The 27,608-nt window shown below is 43.4% G+C and overlaps 1 protein-coding gene and 1 long non-coding RNA gene across 3 annotated transcripts; one reads left to right on the top strand and one right to left on the bottom strand.

The window, feature by feature from the left end:
• The first annotated feature begins 21 nt into the window (after positions 1-21).
• Positions 22-6,837, top strand: LOC147020978 (uncharacterized). The gene is made up of 2 exons (XR_015060686.1): positions 22-2,492; positions 4,855-6,837. It is a non-coding gene; the product is annotated as an uncharacterized LOC147020978 (long non-coding RNA).
• Positions 6,838-19,223: 12,386 nt separating this feature from the next.
• Positions 19,224-27,534, bottom strand: LOC147020977 (complement C1q tumor necrosis factor-related protein 8-like). Of its 2 annotated transcripts, XM_085890745.1 has the most exons (4): positions 26,438-27,534; positions 22,226-22,454; positions 21,606-22,045; positions 19,224-21,434 (listed from the first exon to the last, which is right to left on the bottom strand). In XM_085890745.1, the coding sequence occupies exons 2-4, from the start codon at positions 22,401-22,403 to the stop codon at positions 21,324-21,326; spliced, it is 729 nt and encodes a 242-aa protein (XP_085746871.1). In that variant the 5' UTR covers positions 22,404-22,454; positions 26,438-27,534; the 3' UTR covers positions 19,224-21,323. The 2 variants fall into 2 exon arrangements, with proteins under 2 accessions (XP_085746871.1, XP_085746872.1); XM_085890746.1 differs by lacking the exon at positions 26,438-27,534 and having other exon boundaries at positions 22,226-26,275.
• Between the last annotated feature and the right edge of the window lie 74 nt (positions 27,535-27,608).

Below are 27,608 nucleotides of genomic sequence, written 5' to 3'. Positions count from 1 at the left end.
GTATGTAGTAGTAGCTACTTATGCATGGGGTGTAGGGGTGTCGTGTTAGAGGTAGTACCTTTGTTTCAGCAGTCAGCCACATCCCTTGGATGGACGACTGGCACTGGTCCTCATCACTGGCCCAACTCTCATCTATGACTCCAAGAAGTTGCTAGTGCACGGCATCGGCCACACCCTGGTAAACCGCGTTGGCTCACAGGCTAAACTAGATGAGGGTAGCACACAGAAGGTCTCTGTGTGTGATGGAGTACATCTAGCTCCAAATTTTCAAAGTGCACGAAGTTGATGAAACAGATGTGCTGATTGAATCCAGGCCACTTACCAGTCCTTTAATCAACATTTCCAGTTCATCGCTAAGTAAGAATTTCTTGAAGGAAAGATTGTCGGGCACTACCAAGGCACATTGGTGACATCACTGCTGTGAAACTCAGCATGGGGTTCAGTGTCAGCTAAGTCGGAATTGTATGTTGGCATCATACTGTTGTAAGTCACTGGATGCTGTGTCTCCATGTTGTCACGAAGAAGCTGACACTCGAATATTTGTACAAGCCAGGGATGCAACGACGGATGGTAGCAAGTCCATTATCATTAAGGCTAATGACACGGACGTACGAGTCATAGCAATATCTGTACTGCCATCCTTACAGGAACTAGGTCTTGAGAACTTGTGGATTGCCTTTGGCCAAGGAGCCAAGGCATGATGGATTCCAGTCCATGAGGAATTTTTTGCAATAGGGCCTGAGAAAGCGAGAGGGATCCCATACTTCCATGCGTTCACTGGATGTGACGTCATGTCTGCCTTCCACGGTTAAGGGAAGTAAACTGCGTGGCAGACTTGGAACGTCTTTGATGATGTTTCTGAAACATTCACCAATCTCAGCCAGCATCCAACATTGATTCGTGATCTTGACCTGCAGAGGCTGGAGAGATTCGTTGTCCTCATGTATGATAGATCAAGCGCAGCCACTGGTGTGGACGGAGCAAGACTGGATCTCTTTGCCCGCAAGCAGAGACCATACAACTCAATTCCACTAACACAGGCAGCCCTCAGAGAGCATGCAAAGTGTGCGGCCTATCAGGCTGGGATCATCTGGGGGCAGGCAACCATCTCCAGTCCAGACATTAGCAGTCCCGCTGAATGGGGATGGACACATAAAGGAGAGACGTGGCAGATATGTTGGACAACACTACCCCCTATTGCAGCCAGCTGTTAGGAACTGACCAAGTGTTCCTGTAAGAAAGGTTGCAACGGGAGATGCAAGTGCTTTCAGTCAGGGCTCCCCTGCACAGCACTCTGCAGCTGCATATGTGGACAGTAGCAGCTGGAGGAACATTCGCATGGTATGCATAACTTTGAACATTTACAAGCCAGGGCCCGGTTGCAGAAAGGCCTTAGCTTCATATGACAATCATTAAAGTGATGCAAAATCAGAAAAAAGTATGTGTCAGGGGGCTTTAAAAACAGGAAAATCCACTCCAGCAGGCTTGAAAACATAGGAATCCACACCTAGATCATGCAAATCGGACAACTACAAATACTTATGAGCAAAAAGTCAACTTTGGGAGGCGAACTTAGCGGCCATCTTGAAAAATTGGCCGCCATCTTGGATTTTCAAATGGCCAATCAAGCAGATTTGATTATAATCCACTGGAGAACAAATGTGCCAAATTTGATGCTTGTATCATCATTTGCACGATTCCTCTCAAAAATTGCTGTTATCTGCCCCACGAGAGAGAAGTCCCTGTAGTACCATCTTGTTTACCTTGTGTACCCCGCCCCATCCCTCTCCCTTCCACAGATCTCCTCACGTCTCTGTTCCTCACTCTTTTGGTCTTCCCTCTCCCACCCCTCTTATCTCCTGCCTTGTTATATGTTTCTGTGTATTGGCTGTTCCATGAGCCTCGACTTGGTTAAAAAAAAAAAAAATTGAGATTGTTTTTTTTTTTTACTCTGTCGTTTTCCAGGTTCATTACAGGTTCATCTCCTGATTCATGTTCAAAATATCACAATCAATTCAAATGAAGTTGTTCCTCGATCATAAACTGACGTTTGTCGACGACAGACAGACAGACAGACAGACAGACAGACAGACAGAAGTGAACCAATTGCTTAACCCCGGTTTTCGCTTCGCGTGCGCGGAGTTATTATGCTCTTGCCAAGCATGCTCTTTTCAGATGCTGCTTAAATGCATCATTGTGTGGAGGTTTGTTTTTCTTTTTTCTTTTCAAGGAGCCTGAAGCAGTGAAAAAATTGTGCACTCAGGTTTGCCAAGTCGGAAAACTGCATTCCTTTGCACGAAGCTGGGATATTACGTCTCGTCTGCTCACCTCACGTACTACGTCTCTCACCTAAGGCTCCTGCCTTTGCATTTGGTCAGCACACGGCAATGCAGAGCAGTCCATGTTCCTGCGAGCCTTCCATACGAGTCTTTCCCCCCAGCAAGATGGAGCTCGTCATCATCTCCCGATAGAGCATGTGCATCAATGGCAAAGTACGGCTTTCACCCTTACTGAGAGCCTGCACAATATGACAAAATCTGGCCCCGTCTTGAAGGAAGTGATATTTACTCATGTGCGTCTTTACCATTTGTGTGTCAATGTGTTATGTTTGAGAGGGAGAGGAAGAGTGAAAGAAGGGGGAGGTGGGAGGAGTAAGAGTATGAAAAGGGAGGAGAAGGAAGGAGAAGGATAAGGAGGAGGAGGGTGGTGGTGGTGGTCACAACTGGTTTTCAGATCTACTGTGATCGATACTAACAGAAAAAAAAGCAACACAATGGTGAGCCATGTGCCTTCACACGTTCCCCAGTGCACTCGTGAATATCCGGAATTTCCACGTGCATATTGTGCACTGCACGCACAAATTGCCATGCACGTGTACCGAGTCGCGTGACGGTGCTGCACGTGGTACTGAGCAAATTGCAATGCAGCACGATTGGGTGAACCATCCCAGCAGTGAAAAACATTTTTATTGACGTCTAAGTGTGGTAAACGTGATGAACGCCCACGTGCTATTGGCATGCTTGAGAAAGAAATGCCACAAAACGTGCCCAGGCATTTTGTTGTTCATCAGAACACCATCCAGTCACTCTGGAGACATCAACAAATTGGTAACATCAGAGGCAACATCCACCTTCTGGACAGGATAAGCATAAAGGAATCGGTTTGAGACAGCAAGTTGGACAACTCACAGCAGCCCTGGCTTGCGACAATCAACACCAAAGCTGTGAGGAATCAGTTACACGAGCATAACATCTGAGCACGACGACCAGCAGTACATCCGATTTTGTTGCCACGTCATCGACATGCGTGTCAAGCTTGGTGTAGACAACGTCTGAGGTTCAGGAGACAATATTGGGCTGCTATCCTGTTTACAGACAAGTCGAGGTTCCATCTTGACAGAAGTGATGGCCATTGTCACCTTTATTGACGAGAAGGGGAAACGTGCTGACGCATGTGTAACGTTTGTCATCCAGCGGTGGAAGTGTGATCACAGGTACCGTGATCAGTCTGTTTCTCCCGTTTCTACCTCTTGAACTGTTCACCAGCTACCGAGCTGTTAACTGACTTTGACTGCACCCCCTCTTCGAGCCTCTGGGGACATGTCTTGCACACTCGTACGTGTTGACATTCTCGAGTGGATTTCATGTTAAACACCAAATATTGAGATGGTCAAACAATGTGAGGTGTTCGTTTTCATCTCTCATCGGTGTAAATGATGCACGGGAACTTTATTTTCCCCATTTGTACAGACCGTGTACCCCAGTGATGCTCTGCATTGTTCAATGCTACGTCCTGTTTATGTCTCTGCTGACCAAGTCGCCCGTGGCATTATGTTTTCGGGTTGTTTGTCCATACGTACAGACGTGTGTCCGTCCGTGCTAATTTTCTCTGTTTTCTCTGCAAACCGCTTATCCGATTGACACAAAATTTTCATTTAAGGTGCGACTACTCGTGCAGAATGTTTTAATGATAATTATGATGTCAAATGTCACATGGTGTGGCAGCCATGTTCGAAAAAAGGAAAAACTTTGGACCTCTGCATGTCCGAAACCACTCCATGGAAAAAAAACGGTAAGTACTCCTCATGGGGGAATGAGTGTGATTGTTTTTGATGATGTCATAAGCACCTTCGTCAAACGCTTTATCCGATCACTATGAAAAATTTTGAGGGTCATTTAGGGCTTATTTGTATTGGAGGGGCAGGGGGGGGGAATTCATGATGTCATCGTTCATGCAGTTCAGCAGCCATATTATTTTTAACATAAAAACCTTCAAAAAATCTTGTGATGAAACATCACAGTTATGATCGAGTTGTCGTGCGGAATAAATGTTTTAAAATATCAACCTGATCGGACGCATGGTCTGGCAGCCAGAATTATTCAATATTTTGAATCTGCGTTTCAGCGATTTAAATCAAACTTGGTACTAGTATGTATAGATGATGCAACAATGTGGGTAGAGGCATATCTGGCGACGTCGAGACGTCTAAGAGTTCCCTTGTAGTTTATACGAGTGTTGAGGCTCATGGAATCGCAGAACAACAGGGTAAAAAGGTCAAAAAGTGAATGAAAGGGCAGACAGGACGACAACACACGCGTGCACAATAACACAAGGAGAAACTTTCAGGTGAAAGGAGTACATGGTTTCAGCGGGCATGGAACAGTTCAAGAGGTAGAAACGGTAGAAACAGACTGCTGTGAAAGTGGACAGCAGACTTGTCCTGGCAGGAAGAGCATGAACCAACATACTCAGGATGACAATTGCTGATTGTGTTTTGAATTTAATAAGTGGTATTGGCTGTTCTTTTTTTATTATTTATTTATGTAATATTTTGCATTGCGTGATGTGTTCCAGAATCAGAATACGAAATTGATCCAGAGACGGGAGAGGCTTCGAGGTGATTGTTGATGGCCCGGCAGCACGCCATTCCAGATTGAGTGCGACGTCTGTGGATATGCCGTCACGTGTACGGACTCTCACGTCAAACCTGTCCTCCGTTTCCATTTTTAACCTTTTAAAGTTTACGGTGCTTCAGACTTACTTGGCAAGCATCTTGCAACATTCTATTGCTGCTGACGTACTCCATCGATCGGTTTGGTTTGTGCTTTTGATCAAATGGGACTCGACAGTCTCCACTGTGGGCTGAAAAATCTGCTTTTCCTTTTATGCCATGCTCACCTCCTTTGTGGACACTTGTGCTTTGGGAATCATCTCTGTGCCATTCGTTAGGCCTTGCATGCTGTGTTTTCCCCAAGTGTGCACACACTGTCCAACCTTTACCCAATTTGTAGGAAGTCGTGTGCCATTTGTTGTGCATTGTGGGGAAAAAAATTAGACTTGTTCCATTTTACCTTGACACGCGTTTGCTTTTGGTCATTGGGTAAGCAAGCATCAAGCCTGGTGTTTGCTAAGCAGTTAGGGTGGCTGGCTTGGGACCCTAGGGTGCCGATTTCAAATCCCTGTCAACCGTTGAATTAACACCAGGTGAGGTCGACTCAGCCTGACTTCCTTCCGATTTCGTCGAAAAGAGTACTAGGGTGTTGTGCTGATTTCCGGTGTTGGGTTCGAGAAACGACGGTCAGTGATCGAATGTTTACAGGTTTCTCGTGAACAAATGTCGAGCCAGTTACATGTGTTTATGGAGAGTTGTTCCAATTTGGAATTGAGTTTCTCATGATGATTACCTGTTATGTGAGCTTTTGCACAGGTTATTGTGAAGCAAAGCGTTTGTGCAATAAACTGCTTGTTTTGAACTGCATTTATAAGGATTATTACGGAGCGAAACGATGAGCCTGGAGCTCCGCACACTCGCCTCCAAGTCCAGCCTGGGTTTGAATCTCGGCCCAGCTATGAACTGTCATCCTGCTTTCGCACACAGGGCAATTCATCAACATCGAATTCATGACCGAATTCATCAACGTGTGTGCCATCCCTCGGATGGATGTTAAGCTGGAGGCCCCATCTGCCAGTACTGTTTGTTGTTGGACACTGAAGATCTGACGCCGTCCTTCGCGAAAAGTTGGTGAATGATTGCCACCACCATGAACAAATTACAAATTCCTGCCCTGACTACTCTTGCGAAGTCAACGGCAACCCAGCCAGTGTAATCCCTGCCAAGAGACTGCACCACCGAAGTGCTGATACTCTCTAATTTTCGTTCATTTTAATCAAACTTTCCCTCGTTAGGCATGTTGTAGATTTTGTCTGCATGAACAAAGTGGAAATTGCGGTTGTTGTCTTGTGATAAAACGAAATTTATTTTTGGGTAGGGAAAAAAAAATAATAATCAAACTTTAAGTTTAATTTTCTTTGTTGATTTTGCAAAGTGTTGCTGGTGAATGAACCGTTTCCTTCAAATCGTTTTTCTTGAATGATGTGCTTGGATGGTGATAGACCGAAACACCTTAATGGGTGAGTTTTTAAAATGTCACATGGGTTAATGTTTCGCAGGAATTGTGGAAGATGACAGCTCTTAGTCCATGCTTTGTTGTAATCCGTTGCACGGGTATGCAGCGGATAGCAGGGTGGACTCGAGCATTGTCGTCCGAGTCATTCTCTGGATATCGGTTTGTTCAGGTGATGCCAGGATGATCTTTTGATTTTACATACATACATATATATATATATATATATATATATATATATATATATATATATATATATATATATATATATTTATATATATATATATATACATATACATATATATATATATATATATATATATATACATATATAAATTACTTGATATAAACCTTCGTTCACTGCAAAGTCAGAACAAATTAATGGTGCGTTCATCCCTTTTTTATTTTCGGTTAATAAAGATGATAAACATTGTTGAAGCTTTTGATATCGATTGCAGATGTCATGTTGAAACCCACATGTTATAAACCACACCCACAGATGTCATGTTGAAACCCACATGTTATAAACCACACCCACAAAGGTCATGTTGAAACCCACATGTTATAAACCACACCCACAAAGGTCATGTTAAAACCCACATTTATAAACCACACCCACAGATGTCATGTTGAAACCCACATGTTATAAACCACACCCACAAAGGTCATGTTAAAACCCACATTTATAAACCACACCCACAGATGTCATGTTGAAACCCACATGTGATACACCAAACCCACAGATGTCATGTAGAAATCCACATGTTATAAACCACATTCACAGATGTCATGTTCAACTCCACATCTTGTAAGCCACACTCATAGATCATGTTGAACCCCACATGTTATAAACCACACCCACAGAGATCATGTTGAACCCCACATATTATAAACCACACCCACAGATGTCATGTAAAAACCCACATGTTATAAACCACACCCACAGAGGTCATGTAAAAACCCACATATTATAAACCACACCCACAGATGTCATGTTGAACCCCACATGTTATAAACCACACCCACAGAGATCATGTAAAAACCCACATGTTATAAACCACACCCACAGATGTCATGTTGAAACCCACATGTTATAAACCACACCCACAGAGATCATGTAAAAACCCACATGTTATAAACCACACCCACAGATGTCATGTTGAAACCCACATGTTATAAACCACACCCACAGATGTCATGTTGAAACCCACATGTTATAAACCACACCCACAGATGTCATGTTGAAATCCACATTTATAAACCACACCCACAGATGTCATGTTGAAACCCACATGTTATAAACCACACCCACAAAGGTCATGTTGAAACCCACATGTTATAAACCACACCCACAAAGGTCATGTTAAAACCCACATTTATAAACCACACCCACAGATGTCATGTTGAAACCCACATGTTATAAACCACACCCACAAAGGTCATGTTAAAACCCACATTAATAAACCACACCCACAGATGTCATGTTGAAACCCACATGTGATACACCAAACCCACAGATGTCATGTAGAAATCCACATGTTATAAACCACATTCACAGATGTCATGTTCAACTCCACATCTTGTAAGCCACACTCAGAGATCATGTTGAACCCCACATGTTATAAACCACACCCACAGAGATCATGTTGAACCCCACATATTATAAACCACACCCACAGATGTCATGTAAAAACCCACATGTTATAAACCACACCCACAGAGGTCATGTAAAAACCCACATATTATAAACCACACCCACAGATGTCATGTTGAACCCCACATGTTATAAACCACACCCACAGAGATCATGTAAAAACCCACATGTTATAAACCACACCCACAGAGGTCATGTAAAAACCCACGTTATAAACCACACCCACAGAGGTCATGTAAAAACCCACATATTATAAACCACACCCACAGATGTCATGTTGAACCCCACATATTATAAACCACACCCACAGATGTCATGTTGAACCCCACATGTTATAAACCACACCCACAGATGTCATGTTGAACCCCACATCTTATAAACCACACCCACAGATGTCAAGCTGAACCCCACATATTATAAACCACACTCACAGAGATCATGTTGAACCCCACATGTTATAAACCACACCCACAGAGATCATGTTGAACCCCACATATTATAAACCACACCCACAGATGTCATGTAAAAACCCACATGTTATAAACCACACCCACATATTATAAGCCACACCCACAGATGTCATGTTGAACCCCACATCTTATAAACCACACCCACAGATGTCATGTTGAACCCCACATCTCATAAACCACACCCACAGATGTCATGTTGAACCCCACATCTTATAAACCGCACCCACAGATGTCATGTTGAACCCCACATGTTATAAACCACACCCACAGATGTCATGTTGAACCCCACATGTTATAAACCACACCCACAGATGTCATGTTGAACCCCACATCTCAGAAACCACACCCACAGATGTCATGTTGAACCCCACATGTTATAAACCACACTCACAGATATCATGTTGAACCCCACATGTTATAAACCACACTCACAGAGATCATGTTGAACCCCACATGTTATAAACCACACTCACAGAGATCATATTGAACCCCACATATTAGAAACCACACCCACAGATGTCATGTAAAAACCCACATGTTATAAACCACACCCACAGATGTCATGTTGAACCCCACATCTCATAAACCACACTCACAGATGTCATGTTGAACCCCACATCTCATAAACCACACTCACAGATGTCATGTTGAACCCCACATCTCATAAACCACACTCACAGATGTCATGTTGAACCCCACATGTTATAAACTACACCCACAGATGTCATGTTGAACCCCACATCTTATAAACCACACCCACAGATGTCATGTTGAACCCCACATGTTATAAACCACACCCATAGATGTCATGTTGAACCCCACATGTTATAAACCACACTCACAGATATCATGTTGAACCCCACATGTTATAAACCACACTCACAGAGATCATGTTGAACCCCACATGTTATAAACCACACCCACAGATGTCATGTTGAACCCCACATGTTATAAACCACACCCACAGATGTCATGTTGAACCCCACATCTTATAAACCACACCCACAGATGTCATGTTGAACCCCACATGTTATAAACCACACCCATAGATGTCATGTTGAACCCCACATGTTATAAACCACACTCACAGATATCATGTTGAACCCCACATGTTATAAACCACACTCACAGAGATCATGTTGAACCCCACATGTTATAAACCACACTCACAGATGTCATGTTGAACCCCACATGTTATAAACCACACTCACAGATGTCATGTTGAACCCCACATGTTATAAACCACACTCACAGATATCATGTTGAACCCCACATGTTATAAACCACACCCACAGATGTCATGTTGAACCCCACATCTTATAAACCACACCCACAGATGTCATGTTGAACCCCACATGTTATAAACCACACCCACAGATGTCATGTTGAACCCCACATCTTATAAACCACACCCACAGATGTCATGTTGAACCCCACATGTTATAAACCACACCCATAGATGTCATGTTGAACCCCACATGTTATAAACCACACTCACAGAGATCATGTTGAACCCCACATGTTATAAACCACACCCACAGATGTCATGTTGAACCCCACATGTTATAAACCACACTCACAGATGTCATGTTGAACCCCACATGTTATAAACCACACTCACAGATATCATGTTGAACCCCACATGTTATAAACCACACCCACAGATGTCATGTTGAACCCCACATGTTATAAACCACACCCACAGATGTCATGTTGAACCCCACATGTTATAAACCACACTCACAGATATCATGTTGAACCCCACATGTTATAAACCACACCCACAGATGTCATGTTGAACCCCACATGTTATAAACCACACCCACAGATGTCATGTTGAACCCCACATGTTATAAACCACACCCACAGATGTCATGTTGAACCCCACATGTTATAAACCACACTCACAGATGTCATGTTGAACCCCACATGTTATAAACCACACCCACAGATGTCATGTTGAACCCCACATGTTATAAACCACACTCACAGATGTCATGTTGAACCCCACATGTTATAAACCACATTCACAGATGTCATGTTCAACTCCACATCTTGTAAGCCACACTCACAGATGTCAAGCTGAACCCCACATCTTATAAACCACACTCACAGATGTCATGTTGAACCCCACATGTTATAAACCACACCCACAGATGTCATGTTGAACCCCACATCTTATAAACCACACACACAGAGATCATGTTGAACCCCACATGTTATAAACCACACCCACAGATGTCATGTTGAACCCCACATGTTATAAACCACACTCACAGATATCATGTTGAACCCCACATGTTATAAACCACACCCACAGATGTCATGTTGAACCCCACATGTTATAAACCACACACACAGATGTCATGTTGAACCCCACATCTTATAAACCACACCCACAGATGTCATGTTGAACCCCACATCTCATAAACCACACTCACAGATGTCATGTTGAACCCCACATCTCATAAACCACACTCACAGATGTCATGTTGAACCCCACATGTTATAAACCACACCCACAGATGTCATGTTGAACCCCACATCTTATAAACCACACCCACAGATGTCATGTTGAACCCCACATGTTATAAACCACACCCACAGATGTCATGTTGAACCCCACATGTTATAAACCACACCCACAGATGTCATGTTGAACCCCACATGTTATAAACCACACTCACAGATATCATGTTGAACCCCACATGTTATAAACCACACCCACAGATGTCATGTTGAATCCCACATGTTATAAACCACACTCACAGATGACATGTTGAAACCCACATGTTATAAACCACACCTACAGATGTCATGTTGAAACCACACACACACAGATGTCATGTTGAATCCCACATGTTGTAAACCACCCACATAGATGTCATGTTGAAACCCACGTTATAAACCACACACAGAGATCTTGTTGAAACCACATGTTATGAACCACACACACAGATGTCATGTTGAAACCCACGTTATAAACCACACCCACAGAGATCATGTTGAAACCCACATGTTATAAACCACACACACACAGATGTCATGTTGAATCCCACATGTTATAAACCACAACCACAGATGTCATGTTGAAACCACATATTATAAACCACACCCACAGAGATCATGTTGAAACCCACATGTTATAAACCACACATACAGATGTCATGTTGAATCCCACATGCTATAAACCACACCCACAGATGTCATGTTGAAACCACATGTTATAAACCACACACACAGATGTCATGTTGAATCCCACATGCTATAAACCACACCCACAGATGTCATGTTGAAACCACATGTTATAAACCACACACACAGAGGTCATGTTGAAACCACATGTTATAAACCACACCCACAGAGGTCATGTTGAAACCACATGTTATAAACCACACCCACAGATGTCATGTTGAAACCTACATGTTATAAACCACACACACAGATGTCATGTTGAAACCCGCATGTTATAAACCACACCTCCAGATGTCATGTTGAAACCCACATGTTATAAACCACACCCACAGAGGTCATGTTGAATCCCACATGCTATAAACCACATCCACAGATGTCATGTTGAAACCCACGTTTATAAACCACACACAGAGATCTTGTTGAAACCACATGTTATGAACCACACACACAGATGTCATGTTGAAACCCACGTTATAAACCACACCCACAGAGATCATGTTGAAACCCACATGTTATAAACCACACACACACAGATGTCATGTTGAATCCCACATGTTATAAACCACACCCACAGATGTCATGTTGAAACCACATATTATAAACCACACCCACAGAGATCATGTTGAAACCCACATGTTATAAACCACACATACAGATGTCATGTTGAATCCCACATGCTATAAACCACACCCACAGATGTCATGTTGAAACCACATGTTATAAACCACACCCACAGATGTCATGTTGAAACCACATGTTATAAACCACACACACAGAGGTCATGTTGAAACCACATGTTATAAACCACACCCACAGAGGTCATGTTGAAACCACATGTTATAAACCACACCCACAGATGTCATGTTGAAACCTACATGTTATAAACCACACACACAGATGTCATGTTGAAACCCGCATGTTATGAACCACACCTCCAGATGTCATGTTGAAACCCACATGTTATAAACCACACCCACAGAGGTCATGTTGAATCCCACATGCTATAAACCACATCCACAGATGTCATGTTGAAACCCACGTTATAAACCACACACAGAGATCTTGTTGAAACCACATGTTATGAACCACACACACAGAGATCATGTTGAAACCCACATGTTATAAACCACACACACACAGATGTCATGTTGAATCCCACATGCTATAAACCACATCCACAGATGTCATGTTGAAACCCACGTTATAAACCACACACAGAGATCTTGTTGAAACCCACGTTATAAACCACACCCACAGATGTCATGTTGAACCCCACATGTTATAAACCACACACACAGATGTCATGTTGAACCCCACATCTTATAAACCACACCCACAGATGTCATGTTGAACCCCACATGTTATAAACCACACACACAGATGTCATGTTGAACCCCACATCTTATAAACCACACCCACAGATGTCATGTTGAACCCCACATCTCATAAACCACACTCACAGATGTCATGTTGAACCCCACATCTCATAAACCACACTCACAGATGTCATGTTGAACCCCACATGTTATAAACCACACCCACAGATGTCATGTTGAACCCCACATCTTATAAACCACACCCACAGATGTCATGTTGAACCCCACATGTTATAAACCACACCCACAGATGTCATGTTGAACCCCACATGTTATAAACCACACCCACAGATGTCATGTTGAACCCCACATGTTATAAACCACACTCACAGATATCATGTTGAACCCCACATGTTATAAACCACACCCACAGATGTCATGTTGAATCCCACATGTTATAAACCACACTCACAGATGACATGTTGAAACCCACATGTTATAAACCACACCTACAGATGTCATGTTGAAACCACACACACAGATGTCATGTTGAATCCCACATGTTGTAAACCACCCACATAGATGTCATGTTGAAACCCACGTTATAAACCACACACAGAGATCTTGTTGAAACCACATGTTATGAACCACACACACAGATGTCATGTTGAAACCCACGTTATAAACCACACCCACAGAGATCATGTTGAAACCCACATGTTATAAACCACACACACACAGATGTCATGTTGAATCCCACATGTTATAAACCACAACCACAGATGTCATGTTGAAACCACATATTATAAACCACACCCACAGAGATCATGTTGAAACCCACATGTTATAAACCACACATACAGATGTCATGTTGAATCCCACATGCTATAAACCACACCCACAGATGTCATGTTGAAACCACATGTTATAAACCACACACACAGATGTCATGTTGAATCCCACATGCTATAAACCACACCCACAGATGTCATGTTGAAACCACATGTTATAAACCACACACACAGAGGTCATGTTGAAACCACATGTTATAAACCACACCCACAGAGGTCATGTTGAAACCACATGTTATAAACCACACCCACAGATGTCATGTTGAAACCTACATGTTATAAACCACACACACAGATGTCATGTTGAAACCCGCATGTTATAAACCACACCTCCAGATGTCATGTTGAAACCCACATGTTATAAACCACACCCACAGAGGTCATGTTGAATCCCACATGCTATAAACCACATCCACAGATGTCATGTTGAAACCCACGTTATAAACCACACACAGAGATCTTGTTGAAACCACATGTTATGAACCACACACACAGATGTCATGTTGAAACCCACGTTATAAACCACACCCACAGAGATCATGTTGAAACCCACATGTTATAAACCACACACACACAGATGTCATGTTGAATCCCACATGTTATAAACCACACCCACAGATGTCATGTTGAAACCACATATTATAAACCACACCCACAGAGATCATGTTGAAACCCACATGTTATAAACCACACATACAGATGTCATGTTGAATCCCACATGCTATAAACCACACCCACAGATGTCATGTTGAAACCACATGTTATAAACCACACACACAGAGGTCATGTTGAATCCCACATGCTATAAACCACACCCACAGATGTCATGTTGAAACCACATGTTATAAACCACACACACAGAGGTCATGTTGAAACCACATGTTATAAACCACACCCACAGAGGTCATGTTGAAACCACATGTTATAAACCACACCCACAGATGTCATGTTGAAACCTACATGTTATAAACCACACACACAGATGTCATGTTGAAACCCGCATGTTATAAACCACACCTCCAGATGTCATGTTGAAACCCACATGTTATAAACCACACCCACAGAGGTCATGTTGAATCCCACATGCTATAAACCACATCCACAGATGTCATGTTGAAACCCACGTTATAAACCACACACAGAGATCTTGTTGAAACCACATGTTATGAACCACACACACAGAGATCATGTTGAAACCCACATGTTATAAACCACACACACACAGATGTCATGTTGAATCCCACATGCTATAAACCACATCCACAGATGTCATGCTGAAACCCACGTTATAAACCACACACAGAGATCTTGTTGAAACCACATGTTATGAACCACACACACAGAGATCATGTTGAAACCCACATGTTATAAACCACACACACACAGATGTCATGTTGAATCCCACATGCTATAAACCACATCCACAGATGTCATGTTGAAACCCACGTTATAAACCACACACAGAGATCTTGTTGAAACCCACGTTATAAACCACACCCACAGAGATCATGTTGAAACCCACATGTTATAAACCACACACACACAGATGTCATGTTGAATCCCACATGCTATAAACCACACCCACAGATGTCATGTTGAAACCACATATTATAAACCACACCCACAGAGATCATGTTGAAACCCACATGTTATAAACCACACATACAGATGTCATGTTGAATCCCACATGCTATAAACCACACCCACAGATGTCATGTTGAAACCACATGTTATAAACCACACACACAGAGGTCATGTTGAATCCCACATGTTATAAACCACACACACAGATGTCATGTTGAATCCCACATGCTATAAACCACACCCACAGATGTCATGTTGAAACCACATGTTATAAACCACACACACAGAGGTCATGTTGAAACCACATGTTATAAACCACACCCACAGAGGTCATGTTGAAACCACATGTTATAAACCACACCCACAGATGTCATGTTGAAACCTACATGTTATAAACCACACACACAGATGTCATGTTGAAACCCGCATGTTATAAACCACACCTCCAGATGTCATGTTGAAACCCACATGTTATAAACCACACCCACAGAGGTCATGTTGAATCCCACATGCTATAAACCACATCCACAGATGTCATGTTGAAACCACACGTTATAAACCACACACACAGATGTCATGTGGAAACCTGCATTATAAACCACACCCACAGATGTCATGTTGAATCCCACATGTTATAAACCACACACACAGATGTCATGTGGAAACCTGCATTATAAACCACATCCACAGAGGTCATGTGGAAACCTATATGTTATAAACCACGTGTGTAATGATATATCACTCAGCAGGAATGATTCGATAATCGGTGCATGGAAAGTTTGGAATGTTGTTGCTCGAGTTCCCTTACATGCTGCTCCCTATTAGCCGGGAGGCACCCATTTGTGTGAACACTTCCACAGTTGAGGATTCCCCCCCATTGTTTTGCCATTCCATCGCAGCATCGGAATGGAGAATTTTTCCAACTATTTATTTCTTTTTAATAGGTGTCGATGGATCTTCAATGCCCACAACCAAATGCTGGTAGACAGGACGTTGTGCTGCAGTTCTCCAGGAGAATTGTTGTGTTTGAGAGTTGATCGGTAGAAATCGTTGTGGTTCGGCCAAAGTATCTTCAGTCTCCGAAATGATCACGAGAGCACGGATGACTATCTGTGGAATGGTTGAAAAAGTTTTTCATCGAACGCTGAAGAAAAAGCATGAAACCAAAGCCATCATTCGAAACCAATTCTTTTTGGTCCTCCTTGTGTGCAACTTTGTGGTTGTCGAAAGTTGATGTAGGCCTTACTCTTGATTGCCTCTTGTACAAGTTGGCAAATCCACCGAGATCGCAGCATGTCAGACGCCGCTGCTTCCACAGATGCTCACGTCCTCTCGTGTCCATTCCTGGCCTTCCTCATTGGCATCAGTTGAGGTAATAAAATAATTAGGTCCTCCATTTTAGAAATCCGAAACTTGACACGATTGTCCAGCGAAGTTCCTGATCCATGGTGTTTTCTCCATTACCCGACTCGCTGGGAACAATTTGGATTTCGCTCGATATCGATTTGTGATTTGTAAATGGGTAAGAATTCAACAAGGCCCCTCTGGTCTGAACTGAAGCTTGGGTGAACTCCCATTTTTTTTTTTTTAACCCTGTAGGGCTCCACACATCTCCAGTCTTATAACCATTGCAGTTGAATTTGACATCACACTGTCCTTTCACTTCTCCATCCAGACTGAGGTTCTTCCAAACAAGCAGATGTTCCGGCAGCAGTGTCACATTAGTGGTGTAGGTTTCGGATTGTTTAAATGAGTGGTTTTCAAGTTTACAACTCTTCAGTTGTGGCAGGTATACATCCGGTTGCTTCTTGGATCTCGAAGTAAGATTATATATCTGAGCTCCCAGTGAGCTCGTCCTGATAACTTGGTTTCAATGGAGTACCGTAGGTTTGATGTAACCCTGCTGTTGGCTTGATGGCGAAGGTCATGCTGTTATGATACATGGTCATGCCTTAACATCACACCGAGTGGGTTGACCGAGTCAGTCTTCCTTCCAAGGTCAGAAAAATGAGCCATTCGAGTATAGTGTCGGAGTGGTGACACGTCCAGGATTGTGTCCCCCAGCCAAGGAAAACGACCTCGGCAACCCTGTGTACCTGACGGCGTGAATAGGATCCTCCAGACAATTTTAGAGTTGAGCAGAGAAGGGAGTCCTGTGCAGTTTCAATTGTCTGGTTGGATGTGATGACCAAGCTGATCCCCCAAACTAGACCCCCATAGAAATACCTCGTAAATCGCTGATGAAACACCCAAAACAAATCAAGCAAATGGCGACGCAGCGTTAGCGTAAAAACACAAATCGTTAGGAAAATGGAAAATAAAAAAAACCCCGACAAAACGTACAAACACTCGATAAACCACGACCATTCGAATGTTTACAGGTAACGTTTGTGTAAATAACGCGAATTGCTTCTGCACTCAAATGCAAAAATTCTTTCATTCATCAAGTACATTTAAAGCATTAACTAGTTGAGTGAGCAACCCCTCTTACTTACCGGTAACTGAGTCTCCTCTTTTCCTGTTCGTCGTGTCCAACTGTTGCCTCACCGGCTCACTTGTAATTCGTTGCCCCTTACCCTCTGTAACTTCGCTCTTTCACAAACCAAGATGTGTCGAAAAAAAAAGTTTTGGAGCAAGAAATATGTAGGTTTCGAGAAATTAAAGGAATCGAAATTTTTTAAAAATCAGAATCTTTTTTTTTTTTTAAACCTTTAATAAAAAATTCAAAAATTCTATCAGGTCAGAACTATGGTCATCTTCTTCTCAGATCTTGACATAAATCATAAACTGGTCAAACACTTGGAATATGTCTTTTAATCCTGAGAAATCCCACACACTCTCTCTCTCTCCAAAAGGACCGTACTGCAAACCCTCCTATCTGCCTTCTCAAAAACCCTCTCGATGAAGTTCAATCACTCCAACTCCTGGGTCTCACCATCAGCCATGATCTTTCTTGAACAAAACCACATTTTAAAAAGTTGGCCTCCAAAGCTAAATGCCGACTCGGCATCTTCCGTCGTACAAAGTCCTTCCTTGGCACACTTGAACTCCTATCCACCTACATTCGCAGCTCGATGGAATGTTGCTTTTCCCCCGGGCTCGCTCCGCTGCCTTACACCTTGCTCAGCTTGACACCGTGGTAACAAAGGCCTTCAACATAATTGGAATCTCTCACGATGAAGCTGAGTCGATGGGCCCATCACTTCGTCATCACCCTCTCTGTATTATTTTGCCTCCTTTCTGGTCTTGCATCCTCTGCCCGCTCCGTGCATTGACCCCTCCAGGTATCTGCAGGACACACGCAGTCAACCAGCTACCCCCTCCTCATGAAACTGCCAAAATCCAGGACCGATGCTCACCTTCACTCATCTATTCCTCTTTTTTTTCTTCTTCCTGTGGAACCACCTTCCACATTCTCTTCAATCTCCTTCTCCCCTCCAGGTATTCAAGACAGCTGTTCACCGTCATCCCTCTTCCAAACCTCTTGATATTTTCTGCACTCATTAAACCACTCCGCACCCTTCTTAAAATTTTGCTGAATGGATCCATATTGTCCATCGTTTGCGTTCTCCCTGACCCATTGTTACCTAATACCCCTTTGTCTATCTCCATCGATTTTCTCCCTCCTCTTGGCATTCCCCCATTCTCCTACTGGTGTTCCTTTTGTTATGTTACGTCCTGTACTGATCCGTTGTGTTCTAGCTCTTCCACGAGCCTTTGACTGTGTAAACAACAAAAACAACAAAGAATCCCAGTAGAAATATAATTTATTTATTTTCCCCCACATTTCATGCAATAAACAAGAAGTGAAAACAAAGGTGTTTAGAAATGTTCTATTCAAATGCATTCTTTGAAAAGCTTTGGCAAGAGCTTACATGTTGACAAATGACATCTGAAAGGCAGTCAAAGGTTGCATCTTTTAAAAAGGCAAGTCAGAAAAAGTGTTGGCAGGATGGCCTAGGCCCTAGAGTCTCTAAGCCGTCTAGCCTTGGTTCGAATCTCGGCCCAGCTATAAAAACCGTCATTTCATAGGCAGGATGATTCATCAATGTGTGTGCCGTCACTCGGACGGACGTTAAACATCCCACGGTGTCCTTTGCGAAGAGTGTGCGAGCTATTGCAGGCATCCTGAACAAATGCCAAATTCCTGCCCTGATTTCCCGAGTCGGAGTGGTGACCCGACCGGGATTGTAGCCTCGTAACTGCTTTGGCAGCGCCGAACGTGGCTGGGATGTGGCTGTCGAACTGTGATTGCCTTTTTGAGATACTGTGCCAAATGTCTTACCCTGAGCGTTTTGATTTAAAACAGCATATGTTCTGTGAAGATGAGATGAGAATGCTTCGGTGGATTGAGGGCGGTTTTGGAATGAGGAGATGATACAACTCCAGCTCTCTTGCCTAGAAAAAAAAAAAGGATGAAGAACCAATCAAGAAAGAATGGAATTAACCAATTAAGGAGAAAAGGTCAAGAGAATGACAGAGATTAAGATGGAGGGAGGTCGTGGAGAGCGATTTGAAGAGTGTGGGATTGAGAGAGGAAGATATGTGGAGGATAGGGGGGGGAATGGAGAAGGTGGAAATGAGTGGCCGATCCCCAACTGTTGGGATCAAGTTGCCAAGAAGATTTCCTGTCAAGACCACTTGCGGAGGATACTCAACTAACCTCAATATGCAGCCAATAAGTTCGTAAATCAAGTTAAACATCATGGTCAACGTTGATTAAAAGTAATACTTTGGAAAGAGCAGGATTTGTTGAATTGTTATCACCGATTTATTTGTCACAAAACAGTTGACCGGCCAGGTCGCCGTACGATGGCATTTGATGGACAAACTCCAAACTCCATTTTAGATTGATTTAAACGAACACTATATACAAAGGTTACCTGCTTAAAGTTAAACACAAACAACAACAGGTCACACAGTAGGAAGGAAAAGTAGATATCAAGAACCAAGGAGATAATGTCACTAAAACTACCTGAATTGGACAAATCAAAAGCTAAGGATGATAAATTCAAAGTAAGGTAATCAAGCAGGAAACAAAAACAACTGGATTGTCAGGTCAGCATCGAGTGACCTTCACTTATCAACCTGTTATCCCCAACTACATTCCTCCACAACTGACAGCAGAACTTACAGGAAGTGTACCTGCCTTTCGGTTTCATTGCCTCTCCTGATGCTTCACAAGGAAGTTGTTGCATCACAGACTATTCCGTACTTCTGCAGAGGATATAAAGTTGGTTGACTTGTCTGACGCTGATCCTGCTCACCAGATTCTCTCAGCAAGGGAGCCTCGTGAGTGGAGGAGGCCAATGGGCTAACCATGTTCCTCGTGGTTGATCGGCATCTCAAGGAGATGGGGATGGGCCAGGCATCTGCCTGGGGGATGGCCAGACGGAGGCCCCTGGAGTACCAGTGGAAAGTGGACGCAGCGATGTGCTACTCTGGCGCATGCTCCCATACCTGACGAGTCCGCTAACACACGTGTGATAGTGATTCCAACTCCCAAGGTACATTGATGAAAAGTGTATGTCGATGTACCTTGGCACCTTGCCAAATTGTTGCCCTGATTGATGCTGGGAATGCAATAGCAATCCTTCCGACGCCCCTCACCCCACCCCCCCCCCAACTACTTTGATAACGACAAAGAATGCATGAAACACGCGCACACACGCACACGCACACGCACACACGCACACGCGCGCACACACACACACACACACACACACACACACACACACACACACACACACACACACACACACACACACACACACACACACACACACACACACACACCAATATCCCAAACTGAGTGTGCCCATCCAACTTCTGATCCTTTTCATTGTGTCTCAGAAAAAGGGAAGTGAATGGACAAGATGTCCATTGAAAGTGACATAAACGTCTGAGTTGTCTCCATAGATCCCACTTTCCTTGTCTCCATGACTCATCCTCAGCCAAACCTGCAGCAGATCACAGCATTATTTGGTAAGTACAACAGCAATAACGTAACCCCAATAAGTGAATCGTTACAAATGGAATTTGACGTGTACTGCAATTCCTCAGAGCAATAAATAATTATTCCTTTGCTTCTCCATGGATCCGCTCTAAAACTTCAGCTAGCAGGCAGGCACCTTGTCATCCGTGTGCAGCGGTAGAAGCAGGCTCTGGCTGAGGGACACGGAGCGCTGCCCAGGCTGTGCGTGCAGTGCGGCGCATGCGTCCTCATTACGCATGACGTGAAGGAACGTCTCACGGCCATTCCAGGAGTGCACGTTGATATTGAAATGATAGACTCCCGGCACCGGTGCCGCGTAGCCACCACTGGGTAGGTCCAGTCGCCCTGCCACATTTACGAAGGCCGTCTCAAATGAAAGAGACCGTGACTCTGTGGTTCCTTCCTGGGAAGAGAGTCGAGCCACGGAGAAAGCCCCAGCCACAGGTTCCGGCATGATGCCGGGGTTGCCGGTCTGACCACGTAGTCCTGATTTGCCTTGAGGCCCCATTAATCCTGGACCACCAGCAATTCCATCGGGCCCAAATGGACCATGGTCTCCATGCTCTCCCTTGTCTCCTGGTTAGAGAAAGGTGTTATATTCGTGCAGGTCACCCAAAACGACTCGGCATCAAAAGCATTCATCAAATCAAATTTGTTAGTCTGTGTTACTCGATTGCCCTTTGCAACTTTAGTTGTGCAAGGTTTGGCGATTGCAAGAAAAGGCAGTGGATCAAGTAACGTTCTCGTTTGGCTAACCTTGGAGTACACTCAGATTGGTAGGCAGATGCAGGTGGAAATGTGGAGCACTGGACTGCACAGGGCAACAATGGATGCATTGCGAAGTTCTGTCCTTCAGTGGATCCTCACCCAGTGTCCCATAGATCAAGGACAGGAACAGAAGCCATGGTGCAACCTCATGCAGGATGGTGTGCATTGCAGACACCAGTACACAACAACAAACCCAAGAAGGTTTCGGGCTATTGGGCTGAAGGAAAAGCCAAGCATGTGAGTGGTCATGATACAATGGTGCACAAACGAATGTTTACATGTTCAGAGAAATTAGGGTTATCCATTCCTCAACACCTGAGCCGAGCAGCTCTCTGCTCAGCTCCTCCACAAGACTCAGACCCTGTAGGAAAATAGACAAGCCATTTTATATCAGATTTGAATGTGGGATTCCAACCTCAGGAGCTAATACGAGGAACACCGCACAGATCGGCCCATAATCAAGCCGATTAACGATGTCGTTTCATTCTTAAAGGACTCAACATACCACATCAAGTTACTCTTTTCAAATGGCAACAAAAATGTACAAGAATCAAGGAAATCCAACACAGGTGGAGGCCATTCAGCCCATCATGCCTGTGCGAACACCACACCAACCCATGTACAGAAAAAGAAGAAAATGCAAAAAGTTTTTAATTAATGAAATTAAAAAAAAAAATTTTGGTAGTTTTTTTTTATTTTATTGCATTTTTTTTGCATATTTTTTGGTAATTAAAAAAAAAAATCCTTTTCTTCTCCTCGGGGAGGGGGCATGGGCTTGGTTAAAAACACACAGATCAACCACACAACACCCCTTGATGAGACCCCCCCCCCCCACCAACAGCACTCCGTACACAATCACCCATCAATGCTCAAACGACCTCAAAGTCCAACCAACACCCCCATCTCCATAACTTCCAGGTAGCTATCCAATTTGAATTTAAACTTATCTACTTTTTCTGCTGTCACTACCTTTCCAGGGAGACCATTCCATACATTAACTACTCTCTGAGTGAAAGTCCCCTGCCTTCCTACTGTCTTAACTCTCAGGCTATGGCCCCTGGTTCTGTTACTGTCTACTCTGTTGAATAATTCATCTTCACCTTTCATTTTCTTAAACATCTCAATAATATCTCCTGAAACCGCCTCCTTTCTCGTGAAAAAGCCCCGTCTCCTTCAGACACTCCTCATAGCTGAGTTTAGCTAGGCCCGGAATCAATCTAGTAGCCCAACACTGAACCCTCTCTATGGCATCTATGTCCTTCCTAAGTTGTTGTGACCAAAACTACACACAATATTCTAGATGTGGCCCTCACGAGATTCCTATACAATGTTAACACCAACTCTTTTAATTAATAATTGATGCCCCTCCGACTACAATCTAGACCCCTATTTTCTTTACCTATAGCTACCTGGCACTGTGCTGCCTGCTTACCTCCCATATCTATTACCACCCCCAGATCCTTCTCATGTGTGACATGCTCCAAAATTACCCCTTACATCCTGTAATCTCTATTTTCATTGTTCTTCCCCATCCCCAACACTTTACACTTGTTCAAGTTAAATTACATCTGCCAATCTTTTACCCAATCTATACAAGTATCAATACTTTCCTGAATCTGATCACCACCCCCTCGACTATCCATCTTACCTCCAAGCTTTGTATCTGCAAATTTGGAAAGCATACTCTTTACCCCATTATCCAAATTAATGATGTAAAAAATTAAGAGTAATGGTCCGAGTACTGATCCCTGAGGTACCCTGCTACTTACATCCTCCCACTCACAGCCACTATCACTAAGCCAGTTTACAATCCAATAATTATCCACCTGACCAGCCACTCCACAAGCCCTCACCTTGGCTAACAACCTCCGATGTGGTACCTTATCAAATACCTTCTTAAATTCTAGGTATACTATGTCCACTGCCTTTCCCCCATCCACCCAATCAGATACTGCTTCTGAGAACTCTAAAAGATTTGTTAAACAGGAATTACCTTTGGTAAACCCATACTGACTACCTTTAATTAGTTTGTATTTGGTTAAATGGTTCCTCATCCGGTCCTTAATTAATGTCTCCAACACCTTCCCCACAACTGAAGTCAAACTAACAGGTCTAGGGTTTCCCAATTCTTCTCTCAAGCCTTTATTAAATAATGGTGTTACATTTGCTACTCTCCAATCCTCCAGTACCTGTCCTGACTCCAGGAAACTATCGAAAATATCCGTTAACATCTCGTTTACCTGCTCAGCCACTTCCCTCAATACTCTCAGGTGCATATCATCTGGCCCCAGAGTCTGATCTACTCTGAGATTTCCTCGCTGTTCCTTCACTTCCTCCACTCCAACCTGGATCTTCTGTAAAAGCCCCTTTTCACCTCCTTGATAGATACTCTCAGCTATTGGCAATTCTTCTGACTGTTGTGTAAAAGTTGAAGAAAAATACCTGTTTAATAAACCTGCCATCTCACTTTCATCACTAACCACTCTCCTGGTGCTGTTCCTCAATGGGCCCACACTGGTTCTCACCTGTTGTTTTCCCCTGATATACTTAAAGAAAGACTTGTAATTTGTAAAATATTTGCACTAGTAATTATTACTGCACAAAACATGAAAGCATCATGGGTAAAATCATTGCCATAGTTATCCAACTCATCGCTACCCAGGAAATCAACGACCCAGGAGGAATCAAACATGCTCACAGGATGGCCTAAAGGGACGCACACTCACCTCCGAGCCATATAGCCTGGGTTAGAATTTCGTCCTAACTATAAACTCTCACCCTGGTGTTTCACAGGTAGGGCAATTCATCAGTGTGTTCCATCCCACAGAATTGTGGAGACAAAATACTTTCATCAATTTCAACTTATTTTTGGAGGAAATTGTGAGTTATTTGAAAAAAGTGCAACGGTGTCAATATTTTTGGCCACGACTGTATTAATTACATACTGTTTGAACATGAGTTGCACAGTGAGTACGTCTATCAATGACATACTATTGGAACATAACTTTTTGACCCCATTCATATCTTTACACCTTTTAACATCCTTGAGACACTTTAGACCCCTGAGATAATTCAGACCTTTTCGACCTCAAATTACACCCTTCAGACCTCTTTAATCCCTTTTGGACAATTTGGAACCCTTTGACCTTTTTAAGACGTTTTAAGACTCCATAGACCCATCCACCTTTTTAGACATTTGCCCTTTAGACCAGGTTGACCTTTCATTTAGTAAATCCTTCCATTTATTTGCCACACAAAAAACAAGTCCTGACGGTCTGCAAACTCCGATTGCTCTTTCTAGTTGGAACCTTTCTCTCATCAATTTGTCTGCAGGCTTTTGGTTGGCCTGTGCGCTTGTTCATCAGACATCTTCTCTCGAGCGTGTTGTATCACTGATGTCATAAGCTAACAATTATCTTCTGTCGTTCAGGAAGTGGAAGTGTGCCATCAAATCCTTGCTGCTCAATCTATGCTGCTTTGTTGGAGTTTTTGTGCCGGCATCATGTCTATGGCTGAATGTGCTCTGAGATGCGCATATATCTGTCTGTGTCTCTCTCTGTCTGTCTCTGTCTCTCTCTGCAATGAACCAGAACAGCTGTTTTTGGTTAAGTTTAACCCTGTCGGAGATCAGACCCAAACTAGACAGCATAATGGAAAGCACTCGACAAATATAGCTGCTTCCCATGAAATCCTAACAAAGCGAACTGAAAACGCCACCGAGCACAGCTTTCACAACACGTTCCACACTGCGCCCTCGTCGCTCACTCCCAGCAAGCGCCACGTCACAACTCGAGGCGGCATTTCCACTCTCTTCCCGGCACATATTTCGCTCATTTTGATTATCAGATGAATTATTCGGTTGCGAAGCGAACATTGTTCTGTCCATTTTATAAACACCTTACATTTAACAATCCAGTACGTCACTCCTGTCACGCAAATAATTGGTCCAATTAATCATCTTGGTAGCCATTTGCATAACCTTTAAACGAAGAATCTCTAAGCTGCAACCTCCCACTTCCCATGAATTGGGATCCATCTATCATAACAAATGGCAACGCTTAGACAAGTTCATATATATATATATATATATATATATATATATATATATATATATATATATATATATATATACACATAAAAAACATTGATCATATCACGAGTCACAATCACAATGGAGATTCAAGGCTGTGTTGGACATACCGGATGGAGACTCGAGCTCTCGCTGTGAAAGTAGCAAGTTTGAGTAGAAGAAGTTCACGCTGGGAGGACCCAGTCCATGCAGGGAGTGCAGGGGGTGAGGAGGCGTTCAAATCGAGTGCGGGGAAACCTGGCTCGGCTCCAGCTGCTGTTTGGCCCAGTGATAAACAACAAACAAAAAGAAAACAGAGTTATTGCACACAACTAGACAAATAATTGGGCTCCTTACACCAGCCGCTGGTTATCATTGTTCTTGGCTCTTGCTGTCAAGTGTGGTCGTTTTTTTTTTTTCCCCTCCACAAGAGCAAGGCTCATGTTAGAGCAGATTAAAGTTGGGTTCGGAAGGGTTCACGGGGGTAATAACGATCATGGGTTAGGATGGGGGATGACATGAGATGGTGATGCGCTGCCAACTTGAAACCCTGGAATGGAAGAGTGGGACAGAATGGATACGGGAAGACAGTTCGATAGATGGGAGAAATGAGGAACAAGGTAGTTTAAGTGTGCTGTCAATTTGGATTTTGGAAGTTTAACCAGAATCGGGTTACTGGAAGAATGTGTGCATCCTGGAATTGTTGGGGAGGGTTGGAAGACCGAGAGAGCAATGTTGCAGAAAAGAAGGTCGAAAACTTTTGTTTTCTGCTTTGGCCTCATCATAGGAGATTCCAATAATATTGAGAGGTTTCAATTCCACAGAATCCAGGAAACACAGATGTGATTCTGGAGCACCAGCCCACCATCCAGCCATTGGGACCATACTCTGTAGAGCGTCGGTGATGCTGAATTAGTCTCCTGGGCTATTGGGCACAATCCTGGACGGGTCGCCACTCCGACACAGGATACTCGAATGGCTCAGTCATTCCAGCAAGCTGGTACTCATTTTGCCGACCTCGGAAGGATGACAGGCCGAGTCAACCCCACCTGGTATTAATTCAACGGAGGAGCATGATTTGAACTCTGGACCCGAGGATCCCAAGCATGCCACCCTTACCATTCAGCCAACACCAGGCATGCACCAGTTCATAATAATGGAGTTGTACCTGAAAGCGTAACAATAAGATCAAAAGTGGCACGACCGTCACTTTGTACCAATACGTTGCTTCCCCTTTTGGTGAAGACCTCCTGGTGGTGTTGCAAGAGTAAACCATCCGGTGGTGTGAGAACCCCCTCAAAT

Source organism: Eptatretus burgeri, chromosome 8 (genome assembly GCF_056783735.1).
Source record: "Eptatretus burgeri isolate ZD-2024b chromosome 8, Ebu_testis_v1, whole genome shotgun sequence".
NCBI classification, from domain to species: Eukaryota; Metazoa; Chordata; class Myxini; order Myxiniformes; family Myxinidae; genus Eptatretus; species Eptatretus burgeri.
This window is presented reverse-complemented; position numbering and strand designations above follow the sequence as displayed.

What these genes read in the sequence shown, in the direction of transcription:
- LOC147020977 (XM_085890745.1), bottom strand. Translation starts at nt 22,403, where the DNA reads ATGCACACCATCCTGCATGAGGTTGCACCATGGCTTCTGTTCCTGTCC. An exon ending in CAATCTGAGTGTACTCCAAG is followed by an intron (nt 22,046 to 22,225) that starts GTTAGCCAAACG and finishes TTCTCTAACCAG; the next exon opens with GAGACAAGGGAGAGCATGGA. An exon ending in CGCTGCACACGGATGACAAG is followed by an intron (nt 21,435 to 21,605) that starts GTGCCTGCCTGC and finishes GATCTGCTGCAG; the next exon opens with GTTTGGCTGAGGATGAGTCA.